Source organism: Rousettus aegyptiacus, unplaced genomic scaffold (genome assembly GCF_014176215.1).
Source record: "Rousettus aegyptiacus isolate mRouAeg1 unplaced genomic scaffold, mRouAeg1.p scaffold_m13_p_3, whole genome shotgun sequence".
NCBI classification, from domain to species: Eukaryota; Metazoa; Chordata; class Mammalia; order Chiroptera; family Pteropodidae; genus Rousettus; species Rousettus aegyptiacus.
In genome coordinates this window covers 44,143,177-44,162,148 of record NW_023416306.1, presented here as the reverse complement: position 1 = coordinate 44,162,148, position 18,972 = coordinate 44,143,177, and the positions used below count along the sequence as shown (strand labels likewise).

Sequence of the window (18,972 nt, the reverse complement as noted above, 5' to 3'; positions counted from 1 at the left end):
TGGGCTAGCAGTAGTTCCCTAAAAAGGATTTCTTTGTCATGATAGATTACCCAGCTCTGTGTTTTTCTGATGTTTGTTATTTATGTTCAAGGCCACACTTTCCCTACTTGGAGTTGAGCAATTCTAAAGTAAATTTAACCAATGTAGAGAACCGAATGGTCAGTTTGGACGAATAAAAATTTTTCCTCAGTAGTCCTTTCCTTCATGAACTCTAGATAATATTTTTAAGGTTAATGTTGACAAACACGAAGGGATCAAATAACAAACTATAAGACAAAAGTATTTATTTTATGTTGCACTTTCCTAAATAAATGCAGCTACTCTAGCTTTGTGGAACTTGGATACAATGACAGAGGTATCTATATAATTACATCTTTATATGTTCCACAGAGGGAAAAATCACAATAATAATCTCTACATGAGACTTTCATTGTCTACTCAACCTATGCCTCTTTCTGCCTTCTTTGAAATCAGTAACTAACATCTAATTGAAAATTACTTGTTATTATATTAGTTCAAATAGGATTATAAATCTTGAGGAAAAACATACTTTGTGCCTAAAACAAGCATTCAAAAAGTACTTGGTGATTGATTGATTTGAAAAGTCTCATTGGTCCTATCTTTTTCACTTAAATTTTAAATACACACTCACTTGTGTATGTATAAATATAGACATTGATGTATGTATTTAATTATATATAATTAAATTAAATTTTACCAAATTAATTTATTGGTTACATTTATTTACCTGGAATTTGAATATATATAGTTCAATTTAATAATATACATACACACAAACACACACCACCACACAAACACCAACACGCTATTCATAGAACTTGTCCTTTTACCAACTTTCCTTCAATCCTATTCAGATTGATTCTTTTTTCTATGTTGAATTTTATATGAAAGAGTAAAATATTAGCTTTTTCTCGTTAATGTTGACCCTCAGTTTAGATCCAGTTTTTGATGGAAAAGGGAAGGAGGAGAAATAGAGTCATTACATGGTCATTTTGTGGATAATTAACATACATGGTTCCGTTGAATGGATTTCCATGAGGAAATCCATTTCCAAGTGCTTTGTCCTCTGTCCTTTTGTAACACTTTATACATTTATCATAGCACATTTGGCCTGGTTATCTGTATTCATGTCTAGTTTTAATCTCCATTATAAAGTCTCTGACAGGGCCATGTCTTGCTCATTCTCTAACAGTTCTATGCATATAGTAATCACTCAATAAATGTTAACTTGGAAAATAGTCTACAAAAACAAAAACAAAAATAAAATTCGTATAAATAAAGCTACCAGTATCCTTTATCTGTACAAGATGTTTCCAACTTTCCTTACCTCCCTCTGAGAAAGTTAAAAAACAGAATCTGGTTTTGACATTCCTTCTTATAGAAAATTCTAGAAAAGAGACAGCTAAGATGAAATTGACAACAACTAAAATAGACATTTGAAGTCTGCATGCTTGATTTTTGTTTCCTTCCTTCTTTCTCACTTGACATTCCAATTATGTCTAAATCATGCTGGAACATCAACCATGGCTATCAATTACTTTCTTTCAGCAGGTCTTACAGAGACAAATGATAGGGCTATGACATCTTTCAGCTTTAGATGGAAATCTCTTGAGCAGCAGCAGAAGACAATAGTGACCACTGTATAGAGTGATATGCCCTAAGGAATACAGATCTGGGTTTCTAAAATGATCAGTTTTCTGGTGATTCTCTCCTGTTTTTGGTTATTTTGATATGCATTTGGAGAGAAAAGAACATTTTTCATATCTCTGCTAGATATAGTTTTATAATTTGAAGCCATGCAATATATTTTTCCTTTTTCATCTTTATATTCCATTTATGCCTTTCATTCAGCTAACCCAAAAATGTAGGGACCCTTATTAGGCTCCCTTTAAATGAGAAAATCATATTTTATTTGGAATATATTATCTATCCCCCTGTCCTCAAGAGTAAGCCATTGCTCATTTTTTCTTCAGAATATCCAATACAAATTATACTTTCACATAAGAATGTGAACAACTAAAACTTAATTATCCCATCCACTAAAAGTAGAAAGGATAATTATGTAATATAATAGAGTTGCCAAGTATCACCACCACAACAATCATAATACAAGATATAAATATAATGAATTAACAATTGTACATGTCAAATTTACACAATATTACATGTCAAATATATTTAATTAAATGAAAAAAGTCTTTCGGTGTTTGCCCCATTGATAACTTCCCAGAAGGTATGAACAGACTACTTAAAAGCTCTAAGGCATTCTGCTACTGTAATTTCTACTTCTTGCTTAGAGTGTTTAAAAAAGGTAAATCTAGATGATTATTTTGGGACAAACATGCCAAAATTAACATAACCATCAGTAACAAAATTTAGATAAATAAGGGTCATTGTCTCAGAATATCCATTTGTTTAAATGCCTTTTTCACACTGACATTTTTTTATCTGTGCAATACTTGCTCACTGGCTGATACATGAGAGACAAGACCACATTTCTTTGCAATCTGAGACTTAGGTTGACAATGATCAGGCAAAGTAATCTCTGACTTCTACTTCAGGCACTTGCACCCTGAGAGGTCTTCCTGACTATGGGTATCTTGCTTAGTCAGACACAGCATAAAGTGACATCCTAGTGTTTAAAAATTTAGGTAATTGAAATTTAGGTAGCATGAATCTATCTGTGTTTGCGGTGTTTAGTTATTTATGATTCAGAAATAGAATTTGATAATGTTTCTAAAGCAATGCAATTAGCCAGGGAAAGTGACTTGTGACTCATTTTAATCTATGACAGATGAGAAATAGAAAATCCAGTACAATAAAAGATAAAGAATTTGACCATTTCTTTCAGGTAGTATATGCCACAGAGCAGAGATATGGGAAAAAAGACAAAAATAAGAATTTAATTGCTATTGTCTCCTAGTTTATCCAAACCTCTTTATGTTATGATAAAGTTGTGTGTTTTTCTACCTCAAATAATCTCATCTACGAAAGTTAATTAGTTTTGCCAATTATAATTTACTTCTAAAGCTATTCCCTTTCAAATTCATATTCTTAGAAGATGGTTAAAACCAGGGAATTTAAAGGCAAGATATCAAGTCTAAAAAGGTTAAAATAGAGGTGTGACTATTTTATTCACTCCTTTAAAATTGTAAAATGACAAGCTATATAGCTGAATGTACACATTTCTAGTCCTTTGGCCTAGAAATCATATTTAAACTATCAAAGTAACTAAAAAGTAAAATCAGTTATTTCAAATCCTAATTCAAGTTTTTTAAATAGAGTAAGTATGTTTCCTCTAGTCAATTTTATATGTACAGTCATACATACTGATTTGTATAGATTTGTTTATATAAACATTTATGCATTTATATTTATTTGTAGTAAAGCATGACCCAACTATGTTGGACTTTGTTGAAAATCGAAGACGAAATCCTTCCCAGTGATTCAAGTGGAGGTGAGTTAGGTGAGTTAATTCTTTTTTTTGCCTAAAGAAAGCACATTACTGGCAAACAATGTTCTTTGGAAATAATTTTTTAAATTAGCTGCATATGTGTGGCTAGACAATTTCATTTCAAGCTAAATAAACCTGATTAATTCTGGCAGTTATTCAGACAGCACACAGAAATATTCTGAATTCATTTTATAATGATAAATTTATAATTCCTTTCCTGGAGTAGCAAGAAGATATTTTTAACCATAACACTACACACACACACGCGCGCACACACACACACACACACACACGCACACACATACAAATATAAACCTTCTCTTTAAGCTTCTTTTTTCTTAATAACCATTTCTAAATCTTTCTTTACAATAAAGTTTTAATTTTTAACAATTCTTAATATATAAAATCGTATCTTAATTCATTATTTCCACACTAGTTATGTGCATGACTTCACATTCTTCAATAATCAGTCATGGTCCATATGTTTGTACAGGTCCCATATAGATGTGCTTTTGCATATTTTGACCATAGAATAATTAGAATGAAAGTTAAACTTTAGTTTTAAAATTAAAGCTAGCAGTTAAATTTAAAGGGACATGGGATTTCTGATTTAATTTTCAGGTTGGAGCACAATGGTCTGGGTGGTGGAAAGAGAAGACTCTACATGAGGTAGGGTGGATCAACATGGACACTGGTTTACAACCAGGAATATACTGATTTTTATCTTTTTTTTTGAAATACACAAAATAATTTAAAAAATTAAGAAACTGTAATGCAAAGAGGAAGCTGAAAGCAACTTCAGTGCATTTACATATTTAAAAGACATTACCCTTGAAATACTACTATATGAGAAACAGTAAGGCACATACCACAAAACACACTTCAACGATTTTTATAATACCCTTGAAAGAATCCTGACCTGGGATGGTGGGCTGTGTGACCTTGACAAAGCACTTAATTTCTCTGTGCATCTATCTCACAGGTTAAATAACATAGTCTCACCCAGCTCTAAAATCCATAATTCCTCTATTATTAAAGCAGAATTAGGAAGGGCACTTACGAAAGATTTTAATATTTTCAAGGTACACAACGCAAGATAATGACAAAAAATAGCCGATAGGTATAGACTTTCATTGTGCATACACCTAGAAACCTGAAATGCTGAGATGAGCACCTTACTTTTTCATTAGTTTTCTGAAAAGAAAACATGCATTCGGAATGCGAACTTGTATCTACTTTATAGGAATATTGTAAAATTATAAGCACTAGGAAGCAAAAAGCCAAAGATGAACACTTTATTCTTTAGTTACTTCAGAAAAAGGAATAAATTACTATATTGAAATCAATGAGAATTCTGGCTAGGTTTTTAATAAAAGCAAAGCATAGTTGAGGATCTTGAACTTTGGTTTGTCATGGACGTGGAGGCACTTGGGCAAATGTTCTCTTTTTTATCTCCTTAGCTATAGAAGGACCAACATTTACTATTAAAGAAGTAGATAAAATTAATTTAATTAAATTTGCCAGTAAGTGAACTTCAACATCGTGCTTACAAATGTTAGCTTAAAAAAAATCAAAAGCTTTAACAGAGCCTAAAATCACTGCTAGTGTTTGCAGTGTTCAGCTAGAGGCCCTATGCTTTTCATTACTCCTCCTTTCACACAGGTAGGTTTAAGCACTGTCTACTTATTGGCCTTACGACGAGTTCTTTGTGGGTAGGAATAGTATGTCATTCTTCTTCATATATCAATGCATGGCAGAAAGTAAACACTTGCTTGAAATTTATAAAAGGGATAAAAAAGATCCCCATTTCCATTGGGGCTCCCCTTTCCCACTAGTTTCATGTGTTAAGAGAATTGATTATAGTAGGAAGTTCTTTATTTAAAACTTAATGTCTCCCTTGAGTTTTCCTCCTTAAATTCACTCACACTTTGAAATCAATTACCTTGACCTAATAATCTGTGAGTGTCTGGATTTCACAATGTACTAAATGTGACCTCAGATCGGAGGGGAGGGCTATGAAGGAAAGTTCTTTATGGGGATGAGGGTTTTGGAGTATTGAAAGTAGCACTGTGGGGCTGATAGACCAACAAAAGAAAATGAGGGGTTCGAGAGGAATTTATACAGGGCTGGAGTGATGGCCTTTACAGAGATTCCACTTGCCAAGATAATTTAGAGGAATCTGACAGCACAGGCTGCCAATCGTTTTTGTAAAATTTAGTATTCGTTAACATATAGCGGCTTGGTGATGCTGGTGTTCGGCGGCCAAGCCTGGAAACTCTATATCCCAGCTTCTCCCAAGTTACTAATCTGCACTATACAGTCCAGATTAGCTGTGCTTTATGTGTTAAAACTCAATACCTGCTTCATTTTATTGGAAGGAGGAAAAGAGCGAAGGAGAAATAAAGAAAAGAAAGACCATGTCCTATGGCCCTTCTCTTCCCCATGTCCTCTTTTTTTTTTTTTTTATCATCAGTGTGGTCTAGTGTGGCTTTTATGAAAATTTCTACTTCATAGGACATATAGACTATGTTCCCTTGTTCTTCCCCACCAAGCTCTCATGCCAAATGTCTTAATCAACTAATACGATCTCTTCCAAGCTTGGAACACAGGCTCATAGCTTTCCTATTTGGCCTGGCAAATTACCTACCCGCCTTCTTCTGAATATTTATGCCCAAATGCCAGGATGTCAGACGCCCGTCCACTCCCATCACAGACAACAACCGGCACGGGAGGGGTGTCTCGAAGGTACTCCAAGACAATCGAGATCACATTGGGTCCTCCTTCCACTATGAGCGCCACCACTGGAACGCCTTGACCGATTCCTGCATTAAAATAGAAAAGAAAAGGAAAAAGAAAAGAAAAGAACACAAAGCCAGCAAACCAAAGAAACAAAAAAGAGAAACAAGAAGCATAAACTAAAATTACTGAGCACAGGGGGAGGTAACAACATATGAGGGAATAAAATACTGAGTGATCATTTACAGAAAATCCTTTAGCAGAATGTTCCCACTAGAGAGTCTATTTGACTTTGCCCTCTCCCAACAATTTCCAGGATGCTGGGTCAGTTAGGGCACTGATTACCATACCTCACAGGAGAGAGCATAGGGAGAGGAGGAGAGAAGGGAATTGATTAGTAAATGAAGCACTGGGCTGGCAGCCAAAAGAATGAAGATAAAGGTAATCTTAAGCAAGTCTCACATGTATCTAATGATACATGTTTCTTAAATGAAAAATGGGAAGTTAAAAAAAAATGCCACCTTTCTGGAGTCATAACAGTAGTAAGAAAATGCCTAACTGGTTCTTTAATAGAAAGATTTTAATTCTTTAATCAAAGTCAGTTGGGAGTATATTTTAACTTGTTGAATCAATGATTGGCTAAATTATAGGTTTATTTCTGATTATAAATGATCAGATTGATTATTGCTTTTTAACAGCTAATAGTAATAATAGGGTTCCAGGAGGCATAGCATCTGCCATTCACTAATATTGCATCCTGCACTACTGAGCAAGGCGCCAGGCACATGATGGCTGGTCAGTAAATATTTGTTAAATTGAGCTTCATTCACAGGTTTCACAGAGCTTTCCTAAAGTATTTATGCTGAGCTATAAGACATTGCTGTTTTCAAGGAATAATTGCCCTAACATCAGTACTTATATATGGTTCAACCTAACATCTTAAAGAGACATGATGAAAAATTCATTTTTAAGTATCATCTCAAGTATCATCATTGTTCATTGAATAACTTCCTTTTGCTCAATTTGTATCAAACTGAATACTCTCACTCTACCTTCTTACAATAGTTAGCAAATCGAATAGTACCGTAAAAATGAAATGGTTTTGGAGGGTACAAGCAGTTACTTTAAAAAGAGAACTAAGGATTCTACACCATTTCTATAGATATGAACTAAAAATAGATCTTAGTCATCTCAGTTCTCCCTCTTTTCCTCTTCCACTATGGTTTTAGCTTATATCAAGAAACTGCCTCCTTGTAAGAAATAAGAGTTTGGGGCTTGGTTTCACGCTCCATTAATAAGAGATTTTATTTGACTTGTGTGACCTGTTTTACTTCTAAAGTATAAGTGCGTCAGTCTCTGAGGACCTTCTCTCTTCTAAGTCAGTGTTTTTCATGGTCTGATACATATCTTAAAGGAGTGATTCAAAATGCCAGTTATACAAAAATGGGTGTTGTTTTAAATCTACATTTTAAAAATATAAGGACATGACAATTATTGATCAAGGCAAGATGCCAAGATTTCTCTTTGTTTCCTAGAGGGAATTGGGAGAGAGAGAAAGAGAGATGATTCATGGTCCCATCAGAGTTTTCTGTGCATAGAGAAGTTTGGAAATAACTCCTTCATGCTTAAAAAGGAAGTGAAAGGTCATGCTGCTGCCCTTTGACACGGAAGCCCTTAGCGAATCACACAAAAGTTCTGTTTAAAGCTCTGTCTGGGTGTCTATGAAGAAGACCCTTTTCCCATTGCTGCTGATTATGAGGATTAAGTAAATTCCTGTTGAAAGGCACTTTGAAGATTAATGGCTAATTTGAAATGTTAGTACAGAACTCTTCTTTTGGAGGAGAATTTGCTGCCAAAATAACCTCTATGTAGGTATGTATTTTAATGTATTTTGGAAAAGAGTCTCTTTTCCAATGTTTAAAGTTATTTTATGAGGTATTTCCCAAAGTACTATACTATTTAATTTTCCCCTTTGTTTTGTTTTAGTATATGTTCCCATATTGTTTCATGTCAAGGAACAATGTGCTATACCTGATGCGTTATACTAAATATTTAGTTATACCAAATATTTAGATATATTTAGACTTATTCCAGGGCATTCCAAGAGAGGGCTTTGCCAGATTCTGACTCTTGAGCACTGATTGTGTTAGCGAGATTTTTATTCCAATTCACAGTCCAACTGCGATCCACTCAGTGTTCTCATGAAGGGAGAAGTCCTAGAACAGACTTTCTAGAATATAGACAAGAAAATAGACAAGGTAGCTGGAAAACAATCTTCTCTTTGAGAGGATACATAGGTGCAAAAGATTAATTTTCACAGGATGATTTGAGAGAAATAAACTGTCAGTTGTTTTCCTGCCAATGTATCTCTCAAGGAATCAAATTGTTATAACCTCTAGGGATACAGAAGCATTTTGGAAAATCAGATTTCTTATATTTGGAATAAGGCTGTTATCAATTGAAACGATGAAAAACTATATTAATATGTATATATGTATATATATATATATCAGTGCTAAAAATTGGATGAAGCAAAGCATCACAATATTATATACTCTTTCATCAATATTGAATATATCTAATATACTGATGTCTCCAAATTCTCCCATTTCCTTCAGTGATAATACATGGAACTCTTTTCTAGATAGAATAAAAGCCTATAAGAGTCTAAAACAGAAGCATTTTAAAAAATTTCTTAGTTTTGTGTGGTGGAAAATCAAGCTATGTCCCAAAATACCTGCTTTGTATAAATAAACCTGCTAATATATGGCAACATTAAGTCTCTCAGTTAAGACACACACACACACACACACACACACACACACACACACACACAGATATACATTGCCTTTGTTTCTGAGAAAAGAAATAATATCAAATAATTAGTAATGGCCTAAAGCAATGGTTCTTAGCTTTTTTTTTAAGAGGCAAGGAATTTGAATACTTTCGTAAATCTGATGAAAGCTAGTGACCATTTCTCCAGGTATGGACAAGCACAAATATATTTTTATGCAGTTTCCATGGGTTAATGGATCCTTGAAGCCTACCCACGAAAACCTGCTAATGGACTCCGACAAAACCCTAGCCTAAATTAAGCGCATAGATATATGTGCAAAGAGTATCAGTTTGTATTCTTTTATGAAGTTCACGGAGGCCTCTGAGACAAGTTCCAGAATGTTTTAGCAAAAGTGTATGGTTAGGGAAACTATATCATGTTATTGCTGCCTGGTTATATTGATTGGCTAAACTCTCCATGGTGAAACACATCTGTAGGATATCTCCTTCCCTTCATGCCTCTCTCTCTCTCTTCCCTGGTGTTTATTTGTTTCTTCCGTTAACACTTCCTATTCTAAATTATATTTTCAGCATGGAATATTTTTTTTAAAATCTGCTTAACAGATTTCACTGGACTTGTGAGCTCTAGAATTATGTGATTCATAAGGATTTAGAAGTTTGTGTGGAGAATTCATATGCTTTGAAATTATATGCACAGTGAGACTTTATCCACATATTTTATGTTGCACAACTTAAAATTTGCACGATTAAATTTTGCATAAAATTAAAAAGCATTGAACACGTCCCCTTCACTCAATTTCTTATTTGAATAGACTGGTCTTTGATTTAATGGTGGACTCTACCAATAGAACACTGGTCACCATCTCCTGTATTTGAAATAAAAATGGGGCCATAAGGGTCAGTAACCTTCTCAGAATTTGCATTTTTCAAACAGAGCCTTACACATACTCGGAGGACATTAGCAATTACTGTAGTGATGGGAAGAGTAATAGTCAAGCTATTTGTCTCATTTTAATGGGCACCAATTTACTATCTATTTAAAAAATAATGCCCTAAGTTTGCATAAGACCACACTTTTCACAAATAGTTTAAGATTTAGATTCTTGGAGCACTTAAATTTCAGAACACCTCTTCTGTGGTTTGAAAATTATGGGATGAATTTATGAAACCTTCATAAAACTGGTAATTTGTTGTGTTTAATTGAGAACATTCAAAACTATTCTTGTTTACTCAGTTTAAGGTTTTATTATAATTAGGAAGATTCCCATCACATGAATATTCAGGTACAACTGTAGTTTATTATTGTACAGAAAGAGGATATTTTAATATGCTGTATTTTGCAAACAAAAAAAAGAAAATATAAAATATGGTTGAAAATCTTTGAGCTTCTAAGGGACAGAGAGGCCCAAGAAAATATCTAGAGATGATAGAAGAAAAAAATGCATCTCATTTTAACTAGAATATCTCCTCAGTCTTCTCTGGAAGCAGATGTTTTGAATATTGTCTTTATGTTTTGGAGGTAGGATACATTATCTACAACAGAACCATAGCTAAAATATGTCTGACTTTACTTGGAAATGGGTAATAAACCCAAACATCTTTAAGTGAATCCTGATGATGTACTCAATTGGGGAATGCCAAACCCAGTGCAAAGCAATTATTATTACACATTTTTTTGCCACTATAATTATATACCTAAATCGATGCTTAGGAAAGCATTTGGAAATACAAAGTACAGCACGCACTATTAAGCAAAATAAAAACACAATGAGATGCTTCACTTTTAGATGCTTATGGTTCTCTAGTGGCAAAGAAATTCCTTAAAAAATGGCTAAGGTCTTTCCATGAGGTTGAGATTTCTAAAGTATAAATTTCTAACCTACTTTAGAATTAGGCAGAAGTAACAATAATGTGAATCTCTTAAATATCTTTTCCTGTCATCACTAATCCATTTAGCAGCTCCCTTATTGGTATTCAACTTAATGGACCCCCTCTATATACAATATTTCCATATTTAAAGCTAATACCAATATTCCAGGATATCTTGGCATTTAAAGTCTCAGCACATGTGGAAATATGAGGTTGTCAGGACACTGAGGATACAAAATTTGGATTAATAGGAATGTCTTGGACAGTGATAAAAGATGGAAAATGATGTTACTTGCATAGCACTTCTTATTCTGGGGACTGAGAATATAAAATCTATTGAATTAATAAATATGGTAAACCCTATTTTTTTGTTTGTTTTCAATATTGTCAAACTAATCTATGTTGTGAATTATCATCGCTGTAGGTATTTCCATAGGAATCCTATACCAGCCCCCACCAGCTGGATTTCATTTTAGGCATTGTGTCCTTGCTTTGCTTTTCTGCCTAGCGATCAGAGGCCAAAGGACAGAACTAGGGGAGTAGATAAGTAGATTGAATGGGAAATCTTATAGGTCAGGAAAGGGGAGGTCACTGTGACATGTGGACTGGAAACACCCACCATGTCCCCCCAGTCAATACTCTCCTATCAGAGAATCGAGAACTGACTGTCCATGGCACAGAAGGGCTTCCTTCTTTCAATGTTGGCTTGATTCCAGACCTGTAGGGGACTAGTTTGCCTTTCTGGAATGAGTGAAGACCCTGTGCTGAAGGTGAGTAACTGGAGGGAGGGCCTGAGTGGGCATTGCATTTATCGAGTAAAGCCTCTATTAGCGGTGGCTTTGATGAGACTGTGTGAGGGTAAATAAACAAGCAAAGAAACCTGATCAAGAGGGAGTCAAATGGTGTGTGTGTGTGCGTGCGCGTGCGTGTGTGTGTGTGTGTGTGTGTGAGAGAGAGAGAGAGAGACTGGGTTGTAGTGACTTTTTAGTCCAAGTTACAGTCACTTGGCTGTAGTTTCTGCATAGAGTGCCCTATAGAAGAGAGATAGATAATCTTTTTCTGTAAAGGGTTACATACTTAATATTGTCAATTTGACCCTTTGTCGGACTATGGGTCAAATTGAGAACATTGTGCAGCTACTTGTATCACAAGAGAGAAAATAAATTTATACTGAATTTTTATGGATGAATTTTAAAATTTTATTGGATACAGTTTTTTTTTTTTTTTTTGTACTACGGGTATATTAATGAGAAAAAGAGAATTTATATGGAGGTGGAAATTTGAATTTCATATAGTTTTCATATGTCATAAAATATTCCTTTATTTCCAAACATTTAAAAATGAAAAAAATATTCTTTGTCAGTGAGTCATACGAAAAGAGGGTGGGCCATAGTTTGCTAGCCTCTCTATAGATATGTTTCTGTCTCCTTATCAAAAATGCCCTTTTACCGATTTTGATTGAATTTCTGTTTATTGCTACCAAATATTCTCTTCTCTAGTTTCACTCTCTACAGAAGGCTTCACATGTCCTTACCTTCCCTAAAAGTCCTCATGTGCTCTTTCTTAGCATGAAGACCCTGGCAGGGAGAAAGGCCTCGGGGGCTCTTTGAATAAAATAAATTTTGGATAGCAACTTCTTTTTTAAGTAGGTCTTTAAGAGGTAATATTCAAGTTGAAATTGGGTGTAAAAGTACTATCTGTGAGGTATCAGGCTTCCTTTTGGAGCATAGCTGATGCTTGTGGGAGAAGCGTAGGTACTAGTCATGACAAGCAGCTCTGCTTTCCTCACTGAAAGAAAGCTCTGCTTTCCTCACCTAACAACAGAAGGGGTTTTGATCCATTTTTTGGAGAGCTGGAAGCCCAAGGGCAGAGAGTAATCGCTCCTCTTTGATTATCTCTAGTTCCTGGAGAGCAGCATCATCTTTTACAGACAAACTAGGTCAGGACACTTGCTTGCTCCCTCTCTGTCACTGTGGGACCCAGGACAAGGGTTTTGTCTTGATTTCACTGAGCTTGCTGGTCACACTTCTTCACACAATACCACTACCGTCTCTACCCTTCATCCTGGAAGGCTTAACCTGTCTCACTCGCTCATACTGCGGCTTTTTCTTAGACTGTGGGCTGCTGGAACTGGGCTGAATCTGTCCTGTCCTTGTTCTCAGACTCTGATTCTCAGACCCATGATTGCCCCTACGTTCTTTTGTCTGCTGGCTTCCTGTTGACTCCCACTTTCCTTCTCAGTATGGGTCACTAGTCTATTTTACCTTCCTGCTACTATAAACTTTGGCAGCATGGCTAGACTTCACAAAATTCATAATTATTATTTGGAACCATGCATATCCTAGTAGGGCAGAAATACATCTTGATATAAATTGGTATGCCAAAAATATGTTTTGGCATTCTACATAGTATCTAACATACACAGTTGGTTCATAAATCATAGGGTTGTTCTGAGTAATAAAGAAGTTATTATTTATAAAGCACATAGAACAGAACCTGGCACTTAATAAGAACAATATGGTTAAACAAACATGAATATAAAGATTCTTATATTTATTAAGCCTATAAAATATTTCTACTTTAAATGTATAAATGATTCATAAAGATGAAAGTAAAATAAATGCATTTAATATGTTTAAACCAAAAGGATTCTCTGACAAATGAATAATTTGAAACATGCTTTTCCAAAGTTTAAATATCCATTCAGGCAGGCCAATAATATGCTTAGGAAGCCCAATTTCTTTATGTAGTATCCAAAAGACTAAAACTTTCTGTTTTGGGGTAGGTAGCTTGTTGTATTGCTCCCCAGATGCCTTCTACTAGAGGCCTCTCCTCAATGCTTCAGTCAGCGTGTTAAGTCTTTTGAGTTCTGTGGGTTGTACACAGATGTAAATGCCAAATAAGAAAACCTATAAACAATAAACTGACTTCAAGTATGTTATATGCTAATAAACTAACTTAGTTTTTTACTTAGTCAATGGGAAACAGTTATTCCCTTATGGCCAGAGAGCTCTGATTGAAATATTCTGCTAATAATGTTGGTATATAACCAGGACATCTAAGCAACATTCCACATGAATCGTTTCAATGGAAAGCAAACAGCCAATCCCTTGGGCTGTCGGGCAAGTATTATTTTCATAAAAGGAAAGAGCCAGCATTATTTTCTTTGGAGCTATTGTTTGCAGGCTGAATGTTTTTATGTACTTGATCTAGGTCTACAAGAAAACTCATCCAAACAAGGCTATAGTCTCTTTAGTCTCTGCTTTGTTCAAAACCCACATCAAAAGGCATTCCTTGCCTTCTCAAATGTAAGGTAATCAGAGAGATCCTAACTTATTTTACTTTATAATATTTTGCCCACACTCTCCCATAATTGTGCCAGAATTTAGATCCACATCCCATGCAACTTCCTTTGGTTTCTTGGCAGAATTAGTAAGCAGCAGAGCAGCCACGGGAAGTATGGATTGAAAAAACATGGAAAGGCCCAGCCTATAGTGCAGAGCAGAGCTGGGCGGGAGGGGTAGATAGCAGAAGAGAGGGTAATATTGTTGGTGGTATGCATATTAATTTGCCTTTCCAAAATTTCATTAAAAAATCTCTTTGCATCAGCTGAGGGAGACTGCAATTACTTTTCTTTGTCACAAATGCAAAAAGTTCTATCCTTTTTTAAAAGAATGTTCTTTTTCACATATTCTCTTTGAAGAACTGCTACTCATCCTTCAGTTCCCAGATTCAAAGATAAGCCTTCTTCAGGCCTCTCTTTTTGAGCTCCTCTAAGCAGAATTAACCATTCTCATTTTTGAGTTCTTACAGCATTTGCTTTTTAAAAAATCCCATGTCAATGAGTATGTGCCTTATATATCTCTTGAAGTTTTCTCTCATGAATTATATGTTTAGACATCTCTTTTTCCTATCAGGTTTATCTTTGTATTCTCAGCATCTCATACAGTACTCTATGTATAATAGTTTATCATGAAAATTTGGGGTACAGAAGAAAGGCAGGATACTGAAAGGCCATCAAGTATATCCTGATTTCTCATAGGTTAAAAGACAATGTAGTTATTTCTACAGAAAATGTTTATGACATAAGTAATTTTCCTCAATCAACTGACCTGAGAGGTCCAGGGCACTCAGATCAGATTTAAATTCTCATGAAATTAGGAATTATGCCAAATGCTCAGTTTCTCTGTTCGTTGGTTTTCTTGTGAACTACTAAAATGACTTCGTGATTTTCCTGCCTCCACAGCAATCACCGCATAACGGCTAGTTATCACCTGTAAACTGTCTTCTCTGTAACAATCTTTAGTCTTTAGTGGGTTCCCACTGCTTGTAGATAAAAGTGCAAATTCTTTCACACGACAGACAAGGCTCCCACATTCTGGACTCAACCTTCATTTGCAGCCTCATCTCCCTCCGGAACTCTGTTCTCTCTGATTCTGGTCTCGTCAGACTATTTTCACATTCTTCCATTTAGGATTAGGATTAATTTTACTTTCCTTTAGGCATACTAATTTTCAGAGAGAAGCATCTCTTCTACTCCTGGTTTTATGAGGAGGAATTTTCCCTAAGCACATTTTTGGTTTCCTATCTTCTTTTACTCACTTGGATCTGGCAAATTTGAGAAAAAACTAGGTTTGCTCACTCAGCCTCGCTTTCCTTCCTCCTGGCATCTGCCTGCCTGTAGGAAGCCTGAGATTGCCTGGCTCCTCCAGGGGCCCTGCCCCCAAAGGTGTGTGTGGTGGGGTGGTAGGGGGTGGAGGCTCACCATGAGATTCTGCCTGATTCTTAGGAGTCACTAAGCCCACTTGGGCAATAGACTTAAAGCCCCACATTTTAACTTGTCCTCCAGCTGAAATGATATTTTGAGTTGCATCAAGCAATTCACTTATTTCTCAAATTGTTCAGAACTGGGAAGAATTAGAGAAGTGCTATTTATTTTGGCACCTTAGAGACCCCAACCCAATCTTCAAAGTGCATTTCAAATGTTACTAATTCTGGAGGCTCTTCTTAATTCATTCGGGCAGTATTAATTATCCACTCTTTTGTAGTTCTGTTGTTGTTTTACATATATTTTGGCAGTTATTTTATTCTGCCTTATTTTAATGAAAGTTTTGTTCACCCGTCTTAGGCAATATTCTGGTTTCATAGTGCCTCACTCTTAGTAAATAGTTCAAAAATGCTTGTGAAATAACAATATTAAAATGCCCAATGTCTAAGATCTACACCTTGGGACTAATACACAACTGAAAGGAAAGGAATAAATTGGTGGTTATAAAGGGACCTAGTGTTGTATCTCAATACTATCGATGTATACTACTGAAAGTGAAGATGAAAGCCTTTTAAGTGGCCACAAAATGTCCTTTCACAGGCCTTAATTATTGGGGCTCGGTAGTGGTCAGAGACCTAGAGAAGGACATACAGAGTGACCAGGGTGAGTGTTCACATTTCACTCGTCCATATGGATTAAGTTTGGAAGAGTCCAGATTCTTAAGGACTTAAACAGCCAATTTGGGTTCAGCTATCTTATACTTTTAAATTGAAGCCTTGCTGTTTATCAGAATTGGACCCAGCTGGATACCCATGTTCTGGCCACTGGGGAGAAAGATGTAAACAAAGGTTTACATTCTTCTCCTTGCTGGAAGGATGTCCATGAACGCTACTACTTCCTCTAGTTGAAATGAATAGGGAACTATCCGACTGAAACGGAAACCTAAATTCTGTTCCCTCTGAGGTGATGAATATGTTTTAGCAGCTAAGGTGCTGTAGGCTAGGAGTGAGCTTCTTTCAAGTAACTAAAATAGCTTACTACTGTAATCATATAGGAGATAAAGGAAGAGCACTGATTATTTGAGATCTAGTAATGATATTTAATTCAATTTCTTACCAACAGTTGGGAAAAGTGATACATTCTTATTTGATTATCGGGACATCTTTTCCAAAAGATAATGTTTAAGTCCAATGTGATCAAATCTTTACTGTGACTAAATCCTTAGTGAGAAATATAGGTGACAATGTGGTGAGAAACCTTGTTTTCTCTGGTTTTAAGTTCCCATGTGGAGGGGGCTGCATTAGGGTGACACACCAGCGCCTCGTCCTTCCCTTATTCTTTTCTACGTGTAGCATCAAGTGACTTGATTAGCAGCTACTAATGTCTGTTTTGCTCAGTTGGATAGAACCTACTAAAAGTCTTTCATATGGGAGGATTTAGCTTCCTTCTTTTCCCCCATGGACTGGTTGATGCCAGTCTGTGATACTAGTAAAGGTATGTGTTGTAGACCCAAACTTCTCTGGTTGACTGTCTGGGGGATGAGATGGGTAGGTGAACCCATTTGGCCCTCATACCAACTCATTATCTCCAACAACACCATCATTGGTAAAAATAATATTTTTATCATCATCTGCCTGACTCCAGTGTCCAACCCCTGGTCAATCTGAAACTATTCCTGTCAAGAGTGGGGTATAATTTATTGGGCTTCCTCAAGCTTCAACTCCATGAACTGCAATACCATCATTTCTGTTTCTGGCTTCATTTTGCAGCAGCATCTAACAAACTTGAGACTCTGAACTTACTTTTTAAGTGTAAATATGGTCTTATCTGAAAGATATATATTTTTTTCTTGATGTCACAACTCCTTAAAAAGAAACAATAACAACACGTGATAAAAGCTAATTACAAATGGAAGGATTGGATCATTACGCAAAGGAAAATAGCAAGTACAGTCTAGCAGCACCTGCATAAACCTTGTAGGGGGAAAAAATCATTGATTCAAAGTTTTTCTCATGTTCTAGCCTATCCATAATGGTGCTGGAAACAAATCCCTTCTACTTTTTTATAAATAAATGCCTCATTACATTTTATCATTTAAGCATAGTGGGGTGCAGGATGTGGAATCAGGAGACAGTCATGGCCCAAGGGCATGCATTGAGTACTTTGGGTCCTTAATCACTGGGGGAGTTTAACCTCATTATCCTGCTCTGCCATGTTTGTGTGAAATAGCTACTTAGCTTATTCCTACTGCTGCCACCATGAATCATTTGACTGCAATAATAAGTGCTAATACCATCATTCTAGAAAGTGGGCTATCCTAATGTGCTATATAAGAAAGTCACATTCTAAGGACTACTCTCAAAGTCCTGATTTTAATGTGCAAAGAACTAGTTTGTGCATTGAAAATTATCACAGAATCACCTAGAGGAGAGTTTCAGATGCACACAGGTGGTCCCTGTCCCAGAGCTTCTGATAAGTAGGTCTAGAATGGGACTCAAAGATGTATATTTCTAACGAGTTCACAGGTAATTGTATTGCTTCTGGTCCATGGACCTCACTTTGGGAACTAATGCCCCGGCATAAAGCTGGAGTCAGTATAGACTTCTGCCTTTGAAAAGAAGTGAAATCTAAAATGTGCTCCCTGGAATAAATTAAGATGAAAATCCATAGAGAGGGACTGAAATGACCATGTTTCCAACAGTCTATTTTTAAGTATTAACCAGGAGTTGGCAAACTTTTTTTGTAAAAGATCAGATAGCTAATATTTTCAGACTTGCAGAGCAGACAGTCTCTCTTGCAAGTGCTCAACTCTGCCACTATAGCTCGAAAGCAGCCAAAGACAGTACATAAAAGAATGAGCATGGATACAGCTGTGTTCTAATAAAGCTTTATTTATAAAGACAGATGGCACACTGGATTTGGTCCGTAGGCCACAGTTTGCCAACCTTTAGGTCTAACTAATGTGATCAAATTGATTCACATAAGGCAACATCTGTTAGTTTGCCAAGGCCAAGTACGCCTATGATCAATGAAAAACTAATCAAGTTGGAGACCTGTGTAAGCCAAGCACTGACACCTGTTCTAGTTGTACATGATTGAAATAATATGCCCTTACTGGCGTACACACACTTTTCTTGTGATTCAGCTTCTAGAACCCACTGTTTTAAAAAGAATCCCTTGCCTCTTCATCCTATTGCAATAGGAATTTCACTGCACTGCTAGAAATTGCTAATCTATATTTAATATAGTCTCTACTTGATGCTTTGCCTAAAGGTAAAGAATACTTTTTATGTGTAGCAGGATCATTTCTAGAGTTGTTAATTAATTC

At 35.8% G+C, this 18,972-nt stretch overlaps 1 protein-coding gene across 16 annotated transcripts in view; it reads right to left on the bottom strand.

The window, feature by feature from the left end:
• The window catches only part of TRPM3 (transient receptor potential cation channel subfamily M member 3), a 482,939-nt gene that overhangs the window by 177,926 nt on the left and 286,041 nt on the right, over positions 1–18,972 (bottom strand). For all 16 annotated transcript variants that reach the window (XM_036217932.1, XM_036217935.1, XM_036217937.1 and 13 more), the window contains one exon: positions 6,123–6,297. In XM_036217932.1, the coding sequence (XP_036073825.1) occupies positions 6,123–6,297 (175 nt within the window). The remainder of the gene's footprint in view (positions 1–6,122; positions 6,298–18,972) is intronic.